This window comes from Lynx rufus, unplaced genomic scaffold, assembly GCF_022079265.1.
Source record: "Lynx rufus isolate CCGP_SWC_20201006 ecotype Redwood Valley unplaced genomic scaffold, mLynRuf1.p SCAF_27, whole genome shotgun sequence".
Lineage (NCBI taxonomy): Eukaryota > Metazoa > Chordata > Mammalia > Carnivora > Felidae > Lynx > Lynx rufus.
Window position 1 is genome coordinate 7,289,881 of NW_025814842.1, and position 18,425 is coordinate 7,308,305.

Genomic DNA, 18,425 nt, shown 5'->3' on the forward strand with positions numbered 1-18,425 from the left:
GAGAAAGGAAGCTGGTCTTCTTGCTTCGGCCTCCAGAAGATGGGGCCACTTCCTGTGATGAAATCATGTTCTCCAATCCCCACCATCTACTGAGTAAGCCAATGCCAACCTCATTCTGGGGAGGGAGGGAGCTGAGCCTCCTAAAACCAGCACAGAGAGTCACCAATGGTCTCAGCCCCAGTATCTCGTCCCCACCCACCAGCAGTCACAGGCTGGCAGTGCCCTCGATTGGAGACGGTCCAGGGACCGTCCGGAGGGTGACTCATTACTGTTCTGGGCCTTATTTCCCCCCTGCTCAAGGAAGGCTCCCAATTAGCCAGGGCTCTCACAGCTGTGGAGGGAATGACCTAAGGAGCATTATAAAAATACAGCCTCCTGGGGCTTACCCTCCAGAAGGGAGCCGAGGCCCAAGGTTGTGTGGTGCAACTTGGTGGGAGCATCCAGAAGGAGCAGAAGGCTCTGTGGACTCAGCGAGACTGGAGTTTGAGTCCTGGACCTGCCTCAAGGGTCACATGACCTGAGGCAGGGCTTCTCTGAGCCCTTGGTCTCCTCATCTGTGGAGTGGAGGACAGAGGGGCCTGCTGATCAAGTCTTGCCTCCTGTGGGTCGAGGCATGGGCTCCAGAAGGCCCACCCTCACCTCTTAACCCCAGGGATGGTGTGAGACTGCACAAAGGAGCTGACCAGGGGAGGGAAGGAGCCTGGTAGGCCTGGGTCCTGGGCAGGGGAGCCCCTGCTGGGAGGGAGAGCGGCCAGGTGCAAGTTGGGTGTCCTTGGTGCCTGGTGCTGGGGTCGAGGCCATTTGATCACCAGTGGGTCCCTCCTCCTTCCTCTGGGGAGGCGTTAGCTGGGCAGAGACTCATGGCTGCCTGTCCTCTGGCTGGAAGAGCCAAACTGGTCCTGCTGCAGCCCCTTCACCTGGATGACACAAAGAGGCCAGGAGATGCCGAGAGCCAGTGAGAAGGAGAGGTGGAGAGACAGAGACTGACTCCTGAGGAGAGGTGGCCAGGAGCTGAGATGGAAGAGGAGAGGCCACAGATGGCCAAGGTGTGGGGTGGCCATGTGAAGAAAGAACCATGAACCATGGCCATGTGAAGAAAGGCCATGAACTATGGCCCTCCATGTGAAGAAAGAAGTTGGGGGCCTTTCTCACGGCTCTCTGTGCACTGACCACAAGGGAGGCGCTTTTGCAATGTAGAAAAAGAAGAAACCAGATTGATAAAGGAAGTGCTGGGTACTCCGGGGGCCCGCGAGTTTGGGGAAGCTCACCCTCCCTTGCTCTTCCGAAGGAACCTGATCCACACTTTCCACGTTCCTCTGGACTCCCCGAGGAGGCACCTCTGTAGGCCCTGCCCTCTGGCCTTAGAGCTGCTTGGCTTCTCCTCTCCTGGGAGGAGAGTGAGACCATGGGTCCGTCCCTGCTGCTGTCCCTGCTGCTGCTGCCGGCATCTCTGCAGGCTGGTGAGTGTCCAGGACACCCTGGCTCTGCCCCGAGGGCCAGGAGTCCCCAGGAAGGGCTGTGGCTGGGCAGCTGGAGAAGGGGTCTGCTGGGGTAGCCGGCCAGGCCTCCCAGCTCCAGCGGGCTGGTCCCATGGTGCCAGGTCCTCCCCAACCCTTCACCCTCCTCCCTACCCCAAGCCCGGCAAGGGGGACACCCAGGCCAGAGGGCCAGTCCTGCCATCTGTCACACTTGGTGTGCTCTGTGAGCGAGGGTGCCAGAAGGTCTGGGGTTATCGTCCTCATCTCTCCCAGTGGCTCAAAGTCTCTCCTCTCTCTGCTCCAGGCAGCTCAAAAGAATACAATCCAAACGCTGACTTTGGGATCAACCAACCAGCGTCTCTCTCAGCCCCCGAGGGTGGTTCCACCTGCATCTCTTTCTCCTACTTCCACTGCTGGGAGTTAGCCAAGGATCCCAGACTGAGTATAGCCGTCAGACGGAGAGACTTCCATGGAGAGGTCATCTACAACAGTACCCAGCGTTTTATCCATAAGGATTACAAGAACCGGATCTCCCTGGACTTGAGAGAGGGTCAGAACTCCGGCACCCTGTGTATATGGAACCTGCGGAAAAAAGATGAGAATAGGTACTTTTGCCGGGTCCAAGTGGAAACGCTAAGAGACGGCAAACAGGTGTGGCAGTCCATCCCAGGGACCAAACTCACCATTACTGACGGTGAGTCCAGCTGCCCGGCAGCCACCACACCCACCCTGCATGGTGCCCTCATCCCCCAGGCCTGGCCCAGGCCCCAATCTTCCTGCTTACCCCTTCTCTCAAACTCCTCTCCCCACCCCTCTCCCCTCACCAGGCCTCTGCCAACTTTACTCTTTCTCCTGGATCTCCCCAAACCTGGGCTGCCTTCCTTGCCCATCCCCCTCACTTCCCCCTCCGGAGCCAGTCCCCACCCCGCGCCCCCAGCCTCAGCACCTTCCAGGCTGCCCAGGAATCCTCCCTTCTTGCTTCAAGCTGGGCCTCCAGTCTTGCCTCCCTCCCCTCACCCCACGCTGTCCAGGTGGACTTGACTTCTTCAGGGCGTGGTCTGCGTTCCCTTTGTCCTGTGTCCCTGTGAGTAGCCCCTGCCAGCCCCCAGTCTTGTGTCTCCCCACAGTCGCGGGCTCAACCCAGCACACACAGCAGGTACCCAATCATGACCCAAGACCCCTGTCCCCTGGCCACGCCCCATTACCTCTTTTCCCAGTCCCCCCTGTGTCCTTCTCCTGCTCTGCTCCTCGGAACCTGGCCCACGATGCTCCCTGCCCCAGCCCCTTCCCTCCTCTCCTTTCCCATCCCCCTCTTCCCCTGCCTCCATCCTCTTTACCCTCCTTGCCTCCCCCCACCCCTGGTCCCCACCTCTGCCTGCACCGTCCCCACTGTCCACTCCGATCTTGCTCCTCCATCCTGGCCTTTGAGACATGCCATCTACAGCAGAAATATGGCGGCTGCCGCTTACCATGCACTGTGTCAGGTTGAACAACTAGGCGTACGTCACCCTGGTTAACAACCTTCCCTGCGACCCCACAGTAACAGTAGGCACTGCTCTTATCTTCCTGTTACAGATAGGGAAACTGAGGCTCAAAGAGCCTAAACGCCTGCCCAGAGCCACACTCATGGTGCAGGCAGGACTTGAACCCCGTTTCACCCCAGAGCCTCCACTCTTAACCTAGTAGCTGCGCAGCTTCACAGCTGACCTGATCCTATTGTTGTCTTCACCTATTTTAACCCAGGAACGGGATGTGTTACAGCAGCAGATCTTCCCATGTTACCCAGCAGACCTTGGGAACTTGAACCTAGTTTGTCGGTCTCCAGAGCAGTTGGGGAGGGAGCCCTTCCCAGGAGCAGGCACTAGGGGATGCACTGTCTGTAGAATATTATCTGTAGAAAATTCCTTAAAAACTAAAAATCCCACATCTTCTCTTTATAATCACTTGCACTGACAATTCTAACAACGTATCACTGCTCCTGGGTGGAAGGACACTCTCCGTGCCCCCACCCTTGGTAAACCACTGTCCCATCTGGCCACCGTGCTGGTTTCAGAGCAAATAGAAAGTGGCTCACAACCTGAATTTAGCAAGACAGCGTTGGATTTCTATTTCTGGCACCTCCTCCATATTCCCTTAAATGGCCTTTTTTGAGAGGTTTTCGCTCTCCCCAGACCCCTCTTCCTCCTTTCCTGATCCTCCAACTTTCCTCATTTCTCAGTTCAGTCACATTTACTATGAGTTTTTCATCAGTAAATTAATTTTTCAATTAATACAATTAATTGGATATCTATACTCATATTTTTAAAAAATACAGGAAAGTAATAAACGTTGTTTTTTTTTTCAACGTTTATTTTTATTTATTTATTTTTTTTTTGGGACAGAGAGAGACAGAGCATGAACGGGGGAGGGGCAGAGAGAGAGGGAGACACAGAATCGGGAACAGGCTCCAGGCTCTGAGCCATCAGCCCAGAGCCCGACGCGGGGCTCGAACTCACAGACCGTGAGATCGTGACCTGGCTGAAGTCAGACGCTTAACCGACTGCGCCACCCAGGCGCCCCAATAAACGTTTTTTTAATCCAAGTGAGGTGCCACCATGCAAAGACATCACCCTAAAGGAATATTTGCAGCAAATAGAACTGATAAGTTTGTGGCTAGTTTAACAATGTTTTCTATATACAGATGTTTTCCTTTTGTAGGCAAATCTCATTGTATTCTCCTTTATAATTTTCTCTTTTATTTCTTAGCCAAAAAATCCTATATCCCCTAGGGGCTGAAAAGATTTTAATTTCTTCTGATTTTTTAAATTATTAATTTATTTTTAATTTTTTTAATGTTTATTTATTTTTAAGAGAGAGAGACACAGAGGGAGGGAAGGGCAGAGAGAGAGGGAGGCACAGAATCCAAAGCAGGCTCCAGTCTCTGAGCTGTCAGCACACAGCCTGATGCTGGGCTTGAACTCTGGAACCTTGTGATCATGACCTGAACCAAAGTAGGATGCTTAACCAACTGAGCCACCCAGGTGTCCCTAATTTATTCTGATTTTTATATGACTTCACAATAAAATGCATTAATATAGTGAGAATTTATTTTGATATATGGTATGAGGTGAAGAATTAAACTGATCTTCATACCAAGAAACGAATCAATTGTCCCAACCCCATTTATGGGATAATTTTTCTCTTCTCCATTGATTCCTAGGCCGGGCTTTTTGTAGAATAGCATCCTTTCTGGTCTGTCATCTCCATTTCACTGTTCTGTCTTTTCTTATATCACTACCACTCTGTTTTAGTGATTATAACTTGGTCATGTTTCAGTGGCTGACAAGACTATTTCCATCAGAACCACATTACTTCCTCAAAAACTTTATTATTGTTTTGGCCTATTGTTTCACATAAATGTTGGAATAAGTTTGCCCGGTTCTGAGGAAAACACCTATCGGTAGCACTTACATTGGAATTGCATTAAATCTAGAAAGCAATTGATGAAAACAGAAGTCAGTGCAATATACAATCTTCCACCCAGAAATGGTTCCTGTTTTATAGCCCTCAATAACCTTGGGTGTGTTCTTCTAAAGACCATGTCAACATCTCACAAGAGATATTGCTTTCCTTTACATCTTTTATTTTTATTATTAATATGCAACATTATTTCTGAATATTCATCTTTTTAAATTTTCACTATAAAATATTGCACAAATTCTGGCCAAGACGGTGGGTTATATGCATGTTTACATCCTCTCCCTACCAAACCCTACTAAAATGACAGCAGAGATAATTTTTTTAAGTTCATTGATTTATTTTGAGAGAGAGAGCATGGGAGGGGCAGAAATGGACAGAGAAAATCCCAAGCATGCTGATAGCATGGAGCCCAACACAGGGCTCAATCTCACCAACTATGAAATCATGACCTCAACCAAAATCAAGAGTTGGATGCTTAACCGACTGAGCCACCCAGGTGCCCCCCAGAGAATTTTTTAAGACAAAAATCCACAGGGACAAAAAAATATGTGAGCTATGTGGTGAAAAACAATATTTGGGAAGCTGGAAAGACATAGACTAATGTATCTGCTTAGGAGACCAGGGGAGCCAAGCCATAATCTGGCAGTGGGGAGCACCAAAAGAAAGGCAATTCTTACACTGCAAAACCCCTCAACGGTTTAGGAAGAGCCACCCCAGAACCCCTGACAGTGGGAGTAAATTAAGCAGTTGATTTCAGCTCAGGTCATGATTTCGCAGTTTGAGAGTTCGAGCTCCAGGTCAGGCTGTGAGTTCGAGCCCCAGGTCATGCTCTGCGCTGTCAGCAACCTACTTCAGATTCTGTGTCTCCCTCTCTCTCTGCACCTCCCCACTCACACTCTGTCTCTCTCTCTCTCTCAAAAATAAATAAACATTTAAAAAGTTTTAAAACAATAAAAAGAAGCAGGGAAACTTCTACACCCCCTCCCCACCCAGCAGAGACTGGAGATTTGCTTTCTAGAAAGAATGGACCAGAGGGACTCTGGGGGCAGTACCCTAGGCATACCTGGGGGCAAGGGTTCAGTCTTTAAAACTGGAGACTTGGTGAACTGATGAGATCCTAAATGCCTTACCCCCTTAGATGCCTCCTAGGACTCAGGATAGCCCAGCTGGTATCCCCTACCCTACCATGGCAAGAAATCAGGAGATTTTTCTCTAGGAAATCTATCTGATGGGCTCAGAAAGGATTCAGAAAGCCTAACAGATCCTACAGCCCACTAGCTAACAAGCACTTTCTCCCAGACCACATACACAGCTACCAATCAGCGTGGCAACCAAGCGTGGCAACACACTGGCAACCAAGGCAGCAAGATGGGGTCTTGGCCTGGCATGGAATCCCCCAGTCCTGATGATTGACAGCTTGCCTCTGCTGTGCCTGGAATGCCTGAGGCTAGAGACGCCATTTAAAAATATGATTACATTCAGGGGTGCCTGGGTAGCTCATTCAGTTAAGTGTCCAACTTCAGTTCAGGTCATAATCTTGCTGTCCGTGAGTTCAAGTCCTGTGTCAGGCTCTGTGCTGACAGCTCAGAGCCTGGAGCCTGCTTCAGATTCTGTGTCTCCCTCTCTCTCTCTCTCTCTCTCTCTGCCCCTCCCCCACTCATGCTCTCTGTCTCTCAAAAATGAATAAATGTTAAAAACGATTTTTTTAAAAATATGATTGCATTCAACACTTAAGGAATCCTTCCCCCATGAAATACACAGCAAAACCAATGCAGTGGGGAGAGGGGGTAGGGGGTTCCTGGAAAAAATCAAAATAATGGAGGAAGAATGAAACTCAGATAACTACCGTCCTCAGAAAGTTAAGAGAGTGCAAGCCTGTATAACAGAGGGAGCTTTCCAAACAAACAAGGAGCTCTTGAGAATTTAAGATATAATGGCAAATATAGAAAACTCGGTTAAAGAGTTGCAAGAAAAACTTGACGGAAATCTCGCAGAAGGTAGACAAAGAGTCACGGATTTGGGAACTGGTGGGTTGGATAGTGGCCCCCACAAAGACGTGTTCATATCCCAGTCCCCAAAACTAATGATTATTACCTTCCATGGTAAGGGATACGATTTAGCTAAGACTTCTGAGGTGAAGAAACCTGGGAATAGCTGGATGGGCCCTACATGCAAACAGGAGCCTCCTTCTAAGAGGGAGGTGGAGGGAACCTATCACAGAAGGCAATATGGTCACAGAGCAGAGACTCAGTGGTGCAGCCTCGAGAAACTGGAGGAAGTAGGCAACAGACTCTCCCCCAGAGCCTCCTAAGGTTTTGCGGCCCGTGACACCTTGCTCACTGACCTCTGGCCTCCAGAACTGCGAGAAACTAAACTTCTGTTTTAAGTCACCCAGTTTGTGGTCATTTCTTCCATTTGCCATAGTAAAGTCATACAGAAACTATAAGATAAGAAAAACTGAGGATTGGCCCAAGAGCTCCAGCCTCTGAATAACAGGAGTTCCAGACACAGAGAAGAGATAAGGCCATGGGAAGAAAATATCCTAGATAACTCTAGAAATGTTCCAGAACAAAGAAGCCCAGAAAAATGGTTACAAATAAAAAGACCTACTTCAGGACACTACAACATGAAATTTCAAAACATCAGGGATAAAAAGAAAGAAAATCCAACAGATTTCCAAGGAGGAAAGAAACAGGCTGCAGGAGATTCAAGAATCACAATGGCTTTGGCGGTCTCCATAGTAACAGAGGAAGCTGGAAAACAATGGTTGAATGGCTTGAAATTCTAAGAGAAAATTATCTCATGCATTCATTCAACAAATATTGACTGAATACCTACTATGCGTCGAGTGCTAATCTGGACACTGGGGAAACAGCAGCAATAAAAAAAAAAGAGCAAATCATGTGTACAACAATGCTCTTTGTACATAAGTGTGGATGAGCAAGAAGACTCAAGGGAAAGCCAACAAATTAATTCTGCATGTACAGTGGTGGTGAAAAGAGAAAAGGAGGGAACTGGAGCAGAATCTGAGGGATAAAGGTTGCTAAGGGTGCTACTCTATTCAGACGGAACATCAAAGGCTCTGGGAACATTAGTCAGAGTCCTGGCAGGAAGCAGCCGCTCAAACAGGATGACTGGGGAGAGTTTAGAGTAGGGCACAGGATGGGGAAACCAGTCAGGGATGGGAGACCCCTGAGACCATCCCCAGGACTGAGGAACAGAGTAGGAAGAAGGGGGACCCAGAGATGAGCTGTAGCCTCTGGGGAGATAGAGTCAACATATCTGGGATGGTTAGTTTTGAATGAGCTTACAGGATGCTCAGAGATCTGATAAGACATTCTTTCTGGATAGTCTGTAATGGTATTTCCAGAAGAGTCTAGCAGTGGGTGGGCATCATCCAAACCCTTGAGAGAACTAAAGGAACAAAAAAGTGGAGGATGGGCAGGGATCTCCACTTCTGCTCTCAGACTTTGGAGCTCTTGGTTCTTGGGACTTTGGAATCTCACTGGTCCCCCTGGTTCTCAGACCCACAGGTCTGGGCCTAGAACTACATCACTAGCTTTCCTGGGCCTTTTGTTTAGAGATAGCAAACTCTGGCTTCTCAGGTATCATAATCACATGAACCAATACCTCAAAACTCCACATCTGTTTCTATATTCCATTGGTTCTGTGTCTCTGAAAACCCTAATATAAGACCTGTCAGACAGGGGACCAAGGGCTATGCCATGATCTGCCCTCTTCTCTCCTTCCATCTCTGGATGGTGACTCTGACTGGCTACTGACTAGGAACCAGCTGGTGAGAGAGCCCATGGATTGAGTCCACCAAGACCAGCCCCCAAAGGCACAAAGCAAGTGGAGAGGAGCTGGGGAGTGGATCTAAGAGAAGCCAGCAGAAAAATCCAGCCTAGGCACAAATCTGTAGGAAGTCAGGGAGAGGTCTGGAGAAGAATGTTCCAGTCAAGAGCGATCAGCAAGGGCAGAGGCCATGAGGTGGGACAAGTGTGTGGCTGAACCAGATAAAGAGGCTGATGGTGGCAGCAGGTGAGATCAGAACAGGCAGTGGGGGGGGGGGGGGGGCGGGGGCAGTCCAGTGTGGCTTTGAAAGTGAAGAAAAGAACTTTTACTCAGTGTAATGAGTCTAGTGAGGGTTTCCTGCTGTGCTGATGTGCATTGTACAAGTGTCCCTCCAGATGTTGTATAGAGAATAAGACTGTAAAGATGAGCAAGGTCACAAGCAGGGACACCAGTGAGAGGTGATGTGCTTGAAATAGGGTGACAACAAGGGCAGGTGAGATGCTGGTTATATTTTGAAGACTGAGCAGACAGGATTTGCAGATGATGGGATGTGGGGGGTAAGAAAGAGAGAAGAAGCAAGGGTGACTCTGAGGCTTTTGGCCTGAGCTTCTTACAGGATGGCATTGCCATTTACTGAGAGGGGGACATGCGGTAGGAACAGGTTTGGGAGGACATCAAGAGTTCTGTAATTTGAGACATTACAAGATAAACAGAGGTGTAAGTAGGCAGTGAGATACAGGATTCAGGAGAGCCAGGGAAGAGATGACTGGATATGTAAATGTGGGTGGGATCAGTTTGTCGCTGATAGTTGATGCCATGGGACTGGATAAATTATCTGGGAAGTGTGTGTAGATAGAGAGGGGGTCCTAGGACTGAACTGAGAAGGGCCCATGACTGTTATAGGTTGGGAAAAGGAGGAATCAACAAGCAGCTGCTAGAGAGGCAGGAAAAGAGCCACAAGAGAATGGTGTCCCAAAAGCCAAGTGAAGACCCCATCTCATGAAAAGGACATCGCATGCGGGACTGTCCAGTAAAAAGGAGAAAACAGGGGTGTGAGAGTTCTAAATCCTTGATTTCAATGGTAGGAAGTAAATCAACAATACTTCCAACCATTCAAGCAACAACAGTGTATGCTTGTGATTTAGAAATACAAGGTTAATGCCGAAAGAAACAGCTAAAAGGTTTTAGCACTAAAAGGTGCTAAAACAGTTGACTCTGTAGAGTGGGAAGGGAGTGAGAGGCTTATGCAGGGGCTGCTGTCTTTATATACTATGGAATGTGTGGACTTTTTAACTTACGTGCCTATATAACTTTGATAAACATTAAATTTTGAAAATAGTAAAGGTACTGGTAATACTTATACTGCCTTTTTAAAAATGTTCAAACAATACAGAAGGGAGTCGAATGAAAAGTCTATTCCTCCCTCTGCACTTTATCTCTCCAGCCACTACTTCTTTCTGCGGAAATGTCCTCTCTCACAGATATAGATACAGATATAGATACATAACACAAATAGAATCAAACCACATTACTATTCTGCTCTACAACTTATTTTTATTCCACTATCTTTCCAGTTCAGTACATGTACAGTTATGCTTTTTTTCTTTTTTTAAAGGCTGCAGGGAGGTGCAAGAGTGGCTCAGTCAGTTAAGTGTCTGGCTCTTGATTTCAGCTCAGGTCATGATCTCACGGTTTGATTCCTGGGTTCAGGCCCCACATTGGGGTCGCTGCTATCAGCTCAGAGCCCGCTTCAGATACTCTGTCCCCTTCTCCCTGCACTCCCTGCTTGCATTCTCACCCAAAAATGAACACACACACACACACACACACACACACACAGGCCACAGAGTGTCTCCATGCCATAATGTATCACAATGTATCTACTTACTCAGTGTCCTATTTAAAGATGTTTAGTGGGAATGCAAGCTGGTGCAGCCACTCTGGAAAACAGTATGAAGGTTCCTCAAAAAACTAAAAATAGAACTACCCTAGGACCCAGCAATTGCACTACTAGGCATTTATCCACTGGATACAGGTGTGCTGTTTCGAAGGGACACATGCACCCCCATGTTTATAGCAGCACTATCAACAATAGCCAAAGGATGGAAAGAGCCCAAATGTCCATCTATGGATGAATGGATAAAGAAAATGTGGTCTATATATACAATGGAGTATTACTTGTCAATCAAAAAGAATGAAATCTTGCTATTTGCAACTACGTGGATGGAACTGGAGGGCATTATGCTAAGTGAAATTAGTCAGAGAAAGACAAAAATCATATGACTTCACTCATATGAGGACTTTAAGAGACAAAACAGGTGAACATAAGGGAAGGGAAATAAAGATAATATAAAAATAGGGAGGGGGACAAAACAGAAGAGACTCATAAATATGGACAACAAACTGAGGGTTACCGGAGGGGTTGTGGGAGGGGGGATGGGCTAAATGGGTAAGGGACACTAAGGAATCTACTCCTGAAATCGTTGCACTATATGCTAACTAATTTGGATGTAAATTTTTAAAAATAAAAAATAAAACAAGTAAAAAAATAAATAAATAAAGATGTTTAGCTTGTTGGGGCATCACAAAGCTGCAAGGAACACCCCTAAACACAGGCCTTTGAACACTTGCCCAGCATTTCCACAGGATAAATTTCTAGCATTGAAAGCACTGGGTCAAAGGGCACACCTGGGTATGTTACACTTTACAAATGCCCTCCCAAAGGTTGTACCTACCTATCCTTCCACTGCTCAATTACTGGGTATTTTCCTCCACTCAGATCGGTAACAAACCCAGCCTTTTGTTGTTTTAACCTGCATTAAAAAATATAGATAGATACATAGATAGATAGATAGATAAATTAGCATCAGGGTTATGTTATCATTTTATGAAATGAATTAGAATTGCCTCTTTCCCATATTTCCCTGTGTTCTAGAATCCATCTGGGAATTATTTGTTCTTTAAATTTTCACAAGAATTTACCCATAGGGGCAGCTGGGTGGCTCAGTTGGTTAAGCATCTGACTTCAGCTCAGGTCATGATCTCACGGTTCGAGAGTTCAAGCCCCACATCAGGCTCTGTGCTGACAGCTGGGAGCCTGGAGCCTGCTTCGGATTCTGTGCCTCCCTCTCTCTCTGCCCTTCCCCTGCTCACAGTCCTGTCTGTCTGTCTGTCTCTCTCAAAAATAAACATTAAAAAAAATTAAAAAAAAAAAGAATTTACCCATAAAGCCTCCTGAGCTTGGAATCTTTATGATAGGTAGTTTTTAATAGGGCTCTCATTTCCTTGTTTTTTTTTTTTTAAGTTTATTTACTTTGTTTAGTAATCTTTACCCCCCGTGTGGAGCTCAAATTCATGACCTAGAGACCAAGAGTCACCTGCTCTTCTGATTGAGCCAGGCCAGTGCCCCAAGAGTCCTCACTTCTTTGTTTACCTATCAGTGAAAGTGTCTTACTTCTTAACTCCATTTTCAGAAATTTTTGTTTGTTTCAGAAAATCATCCAATTCAGAGTTTTTTTAAGTTTATCAACCTATAATGAGCATACACTCACAAATGATTTCAACAAACTCTTGTTAGGTTTGCCAGAGTCTTGTCTGTTTTATTTCTTTCTTGTTTTTTGTTGTTTGTTTTTCCCCTAAATAACCACTCCCTGCACTTATTATTCTCTCTGTTGTCCTGTTTCCTAATAAATTTATTCCTACGTAGGTTTCATTAATTTTTTCCTGTGAGTTTTCTTAGGGCTGGCTTCTTTCTGGTTTTGGTACTTTTTCTAAGGAATTGACTATTCCATTCATTTTTTTAATTTCTTCTCGGAGTTCCTCCCCACCCTTAATATTCCCCAAACTAGGGAATGAGATGTAACAGTTTCATCCAAATACCTCAAGCCTCCAGAGGAGAATCTGCTAAATTCTCGTGTCTTCTCAGCTGCCCAGGCGACCACCAAGGGCACCACCACCGCAGCCACCATCACAGCTGACCTCAATGTCGTAGAGTACAATGGGAGCTCAGCATCTTCACCCCTGAGTGTGGGAGCTGCAGTCGGGGTGGCACTGGCTGGTGTTGTGCTCATAATAGCAGTTTTGGGACTGATTGTCTTCCTCAGGTGGAAGAGAAGCAAAGGTAAGTGGTTCTGGGCTACGCCTCCAACTTGTCCCCAAGTTTCCCAACTGAATGTTTCCCAGAACCCCAGGTCATCCTGCATTTAAAAATGCAGATCCCTGCTGGCCTTGAGGTCTGGGCTTGGGAATCTGCATTTTTAAAGATCTCAACAAGTGGTGTCTATGTGTGATCCAGTTTGAGAACCACTGCTCCAGACCAGTCCCACCCCACAAATCTGATCATTTTCTAGTTTTTGTCTCTTGACTTAATCATTTATCATCAATCTTCATCTTTTGTGTTTTTTTTTTAATTTTTTTTAACGTTTATTTATTTTTGAGACAGAGAGAGACAGAGCATGAACGGGGGAGGGGCAGAGAGAGAGGGAGACACAGAATCGGAAGCAGGCTCCAGGCTCTGAGCCATCAGCCCAGAGCCCGACACGGGGCTCGAACCCATGGACCGCAAGATCGTGACCTGAGCCGAAGTCGGACGCTCAATGGACTGAGCCACCCAGGCGCCCCTAATCTTCATCTTTTGATTCACGGGGAGGGGAGGGTCAGCTCTTGGAAGAGTAAGGAGAGAGCAGAAGGGAAAGGAAGTTGGCTCAGCTCAGCAAGCATTGGTTGAGGGCTTATCTTCCAGGGTCTGGCTTATAATTGGAGATACAAGTGTAAATAAAGTGTGGGTCCTGCTTTCAAGGAACTCAGTGGCAGAGGGAGAGGAAAGGAGGTGACTGCCTCATTTGGAAAGAGCTGTGGTAGTCTAGGACAGAGGAGGGGAATCATGGAGAACTTCCCATAGGAAGTGACACTACAGAAAGTCTCAAAGAGTATAAGAGAATTAGCCAGGCAAGTGGTGAAGGTGGTGAAGATGTCACTGTCCCTGCAGGTACAGGAAAGCAGTGGGAGAACTCTAAGCAGCTCCATGCAGTGGAGGAGGCTAGAGATGGGAGAAGAGAACCTCGTAAATCACACCCAAGAGCCTCTGCTCCTAGAGGCAACATGAAGCAGTTCTCCATCCAGATACATCCAGGATGGAGGCGCCAGACGTGGGCCAGGCCAATCTAAGGCAGTAGCAGTGTAGGTGGAGGGATAGAGCCAGACTCTGGAAGAGTTCAAGAGAGAAAATCAGTAGGATTTGGTGATCAGGCTGGTGCAGGGGCAAGGGAGTGGGAAGAACTTGGGTGAAACCACCAAGCAAATTAGAGAACACAGGAATTCAAAGACCATGTTGTGGGGAGAACAATGCTTCTTTAGCTTGAGACATGTTAGACATACCTGTGTGGCATCTGAGCCTAGAGGTTCATCAGAAATTTGGATGTATGCATTTATAGCTAAAAGAGAGGACAGGGCTAGAGACATTAATTATTTACACGCAACACCCTCCAATACTAATTTGAAATTCCTCTAGAGAAAGATTTCAGTGAGAGGAGATTAGCTCTATCAGATATTAAAGCACAGAGGTGAGCAGCATAGAATCTAGACTGCCTGCACTCAAATCCTGGCTGGGGAAACTCTGGTGCAGTGGTTGTATTACTCTGTGCCTCAACTTACTCATCGGTAAAATGAGAATAATAATAGTACTCACCCTGGGGGTTGTCATGACAATTAAATGTAATTCATTGAGAACAGATTCTGGCACAGAATAAGGACTATGTGAGCACTAGCACTTGTAATTATTAAGCTGCAATAATTAAAATGATTCGATGTTGTCATATTCATACACAGATAAACCAATGTATTAAAAGAGAAAAGCCCGAATATAGGCAGGATAAAACAGGTCAAAATATATTCAGGAATTTAGTAGGTTAAAATCTGGCATTTCTAATCAATGGGGAAAGATGAGTAATTCAATACATGGTGATGGAATAAACGAGCAGCCATCTGAGAAAATAATATTATCTCATAATTTGCACCAAAATAAATTCCATGGAGATCAATCAAAGAGTTAAATGTGGGGGGAAGAACCCTAGCACCAGAAGAAAGCATGTGAGACTATTTTATAACCATGGAGTGTTGATGATCTCCCTATATATGACATAAACATAAAAGCCATGAATAAAAACATTGATAAACTCAAAGGTATAGGAATTGTTTTTAATTCTGCAGAGGAAAAATCACAGTGGTTGTCTCTAGAGTCAGGATGCGGGTTAGAGATGAAGAAAAATGTGGCATAGTCATTGAGGAAATGGAAGACAGTATTTAAGGATTCAACTCAGATGAGAAGCCATAAACTGTGTAAAAGCATCGCCACATGTTTTTCCTCATGCAGGTTAGAAGCCTCTGGGACTTGTTCATTAGGAGTTATGTTCACCTGCTGGCACCAGAGACCAAAAGTAACAGGGCTTAAATAAGACTGAGTTTATTGTTTTCCCTCATATAAAAGGATGAGGAAACAGATAGCGGAGGCCCTTGTCCTTAGGCACTCAGACTTCTATTTTCCTGCTCACTGTCCTGGCCACTGGCTTTTATCCTGAAGGTTGCCTCATGATCCAAGATGGCTGCTCAGACTCCAGCCATTATTTTTGAATCCAGACAGGAAACAGGAGGAAGGAAGGGAAAAAAGACTATGCCACAGCTGTCTGTCCTCCTTTTAAAGAGGCTTCCTGAAAATCTTACCTCCAACTTCCCTTTGAATCTTACTGGCTAGGATGTACTCCTGTGTCCCACATCTATCAGTAGGGCAGCATACTGCCACCCCAAATAAAATCAAGGTTCTGTAACTAAGTAAGAAGAAATGAATGGCGGGGCACCTGGTTGGCTCAGTCACTAGAGCATGTGCCTCTTGATCTTGGGGTTGTGAGTTTGAGCCCCACGTTGGGTATAGAGATTACTTAAAAATAAAATCTTTTTTTAAAAAGTAAGAAATGAATGGATATCAGGTAAGCAAATAGCATTCTCTGCCATCAGCCACATCCAGAATTAGAGCTGTGTCACCTAAGTGTGGCATAAGGATAGGGGAACACAGGCAGTCAAGGAGCTAGTGAAAGGGCAGGAGTAGAGAGTAGAGGATCATCAGGGAGCTTGGACAGCCCAAAAGAAAGTGGATTATCAGAGGGTCAAAACAAAGATATACCAAACAGGCTGATGGTAAAAGAGAGCTAGAAGGAAAGAAAGTTGTAGTGTAAAAATGACGCTGGCATTTAATATTTCAGAGTTCTCAATCCCAGGGATAAAAAGGAGTCCAGGGTATGGCTGAGTGGAGTGGAGGTCACTAGAGTTGGGGGGACATAGGAGTCCCATGTGTTCAGAAGGCTGTCCCTGTCGACGATGGGACCTCCCAGGATAGTGTTGGGTGGTGGAGGGGATGTCTGTGAACCAGGGGCTGATCCTTGGGAAATGCTGTAGACAGACTCAGAAGGACAGGAGGGGAGATGGTGGCAGGGGGACAGCAGAGGTTTCAGTGGCAGAGGGTGGAGAGAAACTGGCTGCAGCGCAGACACAGATTCCAGCCATGAGGTTCAGGAGAGGGGAGAGAAACATGGAAAGCCAGTGTATCAGGGCATGAGAGAGCTGTGAGTCTATGATAAGGGCCAAAGGAGGGGGAGGAGGAGGTGGGTGGGCCAGGGCTCTGCAATGGAAGGAGCAGGTGGAGGGATGGGTGAGGAATTCAAGGAAGGGGAAAGGAAGCAAAGGGAAAGGCTGAGAGAGAGAGAAAGAGAGAGAGAGAGAGAGAGAGAGAGAGAGAGAGAGCAGGCAAGAGCGATTCTCTTGATTTAGTGTTGAGGACAACCACGGAACAGGGTTGGGCAGCCTCAGAGTGCCAGCAGGTGCCACTCAAGAGTCCCAGGTGGGTCCAACAGAGCTGTTCCGCTGCCCTGACCTGTCTAGGGGTGGTCTCAGAGCACACAGAGCAGGAAGGCAGGGAGGAGAGATGCCTTCTGTGGATGGCACCCTGACATGTTGCTGTTCCCCTACAGGTCTGCAGACTAAAGCCAGAACCGTAGCCGGGTGAGTACTTGTCCTGTTTGGGAAACAGGAAGGTCCTTATGGGGACAGCAGCTCTCCTCCTCACCTTTCAGTGGGCACCTCTTTTCTCAGAGCCACTTCCCTCCTCAGCTTCTAGCCTTACCTCTCTCTCCTCCACCACCACCAGGCCTTCTCCCTCTTTCCCTCCCTCCAGAGCTCTCTTCTTCATCCTCCCCTTTCCTCCAGCCCATCTTCCCTATTCTATTCTTTCTTTCTCTCAGCCCCTTCCCTCCCCTCTCTCCCTTCCCACCTGGGCACCGGCCAGAAGACCATCACCACACTTCTGATGTCTCTTCCAACAAAGCTGCTTCTCCGGGATGATCTATCTTCAAGGGAGTCTCAGGACCTCTACTGGCTACGCGGCAAACTGCCTCTCAATCTTCTCCCAGGCCTCCTGAGAGCCTCAAACCTTGGCTCACCTGAGTGTCAGGGGGTCGCAGAGCTCCCACAGAGGTTTGAACCCACTTCTGCCCAGCCTCTAATGCACTTCCCGCCCTCTCCTTCGCACACAGGGAATCGGTCCAAAACACTGAGGAGAAGTATGAGAACATCGGGATTACAGGTAAATTCTTACTGTGACACTCCACCTTGGTCCGCCCTTCCTCACACACCCCCTGCCCACACACCTGCCTCAGCATTCTCCTCTTTCCCTGTCCCACCCATCCCTCTGGCCTGACCCTGGTCTTGACCTAGCAGATGATCTCACTCCCCAAGGCCCCCATGCATCTCCCTGCCCTGGCTGACATGCCACCTGACCCCAGCACACCTTGAATTTTTCTAGGACAAAAAACAGAGCCCAAGCTGGACCCCAAGGTAAGCAGCCCAGACTAGAGCCTAAAGGAATTAAAAATAAGTTTGGAGAAGGTGGGGTAGATGGAATAGAGGAACTGTGGTGTTGGTGGGGCACTCAGTTATGGGGTTACTGCTCTAAGTTGGGGACAGCTCCCCTTCCACTCACGCCCTTCTTCATTCTCACCAGGGTGAAGCCCAGGATGACGGTGGCATCCTCTATGCCTCCCTCACCCTCTCCAGCTCGTCACCAGCAGCCCCTCCCTGCACCCCTTCCAAGGAGAGCCCGCAGGAGACCCTGTATTCTATCGTAAAGGCCCAGTGAGCGGGACTGAATGGGGACTCCCTGAGACTAAGCTGCACAGAAGGTCACAGCTTCTAGTAATAACCCTGGCCAGACACAGATAAAAGCCAGTGGGTGTGGAAGGCCACCAAGGACCAGAGAGAAACAGAGCCATCTGCTTCCATTCCCTCTTCAACTTCCCAGCCCTTGCCCACAAAAATAAAAGTACTAGTAGGATTTGCCTGAAGGCACCTAAAGAGAAACTGATGGCATCTTCTGTCTTTTCCTTCTCGCCAAAAATGAGCTGTAAAAGTAGCTCACACCCAAGATCCTTCCTCCAGGGCTGGTGTTCAGTGACTGCCTTCAGGCCAGGTGGGGGACACCAAACACTGGCAGCCAGCCCAGAGCCCAGACTCTGCCCCCTTATCTAACCATTCTACTTCTGCTACCATAACATGTACCGCGTTAAGTGCATCACTCATGTAAGCATCACCAGCAACCTTATACAGTCCTGGATGCACTCACCGGAGGCATGAAGAGAAGACCCAGAATGG

General features: G+C 47.4%; 1 protein-coding gene across 1 annotated transcript; it reads left to right on the forward strand.

The window, feature by feature from the left end:
* The first annotated feature begins 821 nt into the window (after positions 1-821).
* PILRA (paired immunoglobin like type 2 receptor alpha) lies at positions 822-18,134 on the forward strand. Its single transcript, XM_047089607.1, has 7 exons — positions 822-1,460; positions 1,783-2,172; positions 12,658-12,852; positions 16,751-16,781; positions 17,312-17,361; positions 17,581-17,612; positions 17,779-18,134. The coding sequence occupies exons 1-7, from the start codon at positions 1,406-1,408 to the stop codon at positions 17,911-17,913; spliced, it is 888 nt and encodes a 295-aa protein (XP_046945563.1). The 5' UTR covers positions 822-1,405; the 3' UTR covers positions 17,914-18,134.
* Positions 18,135-18,425: the final 291 nt, after the last annotated feature.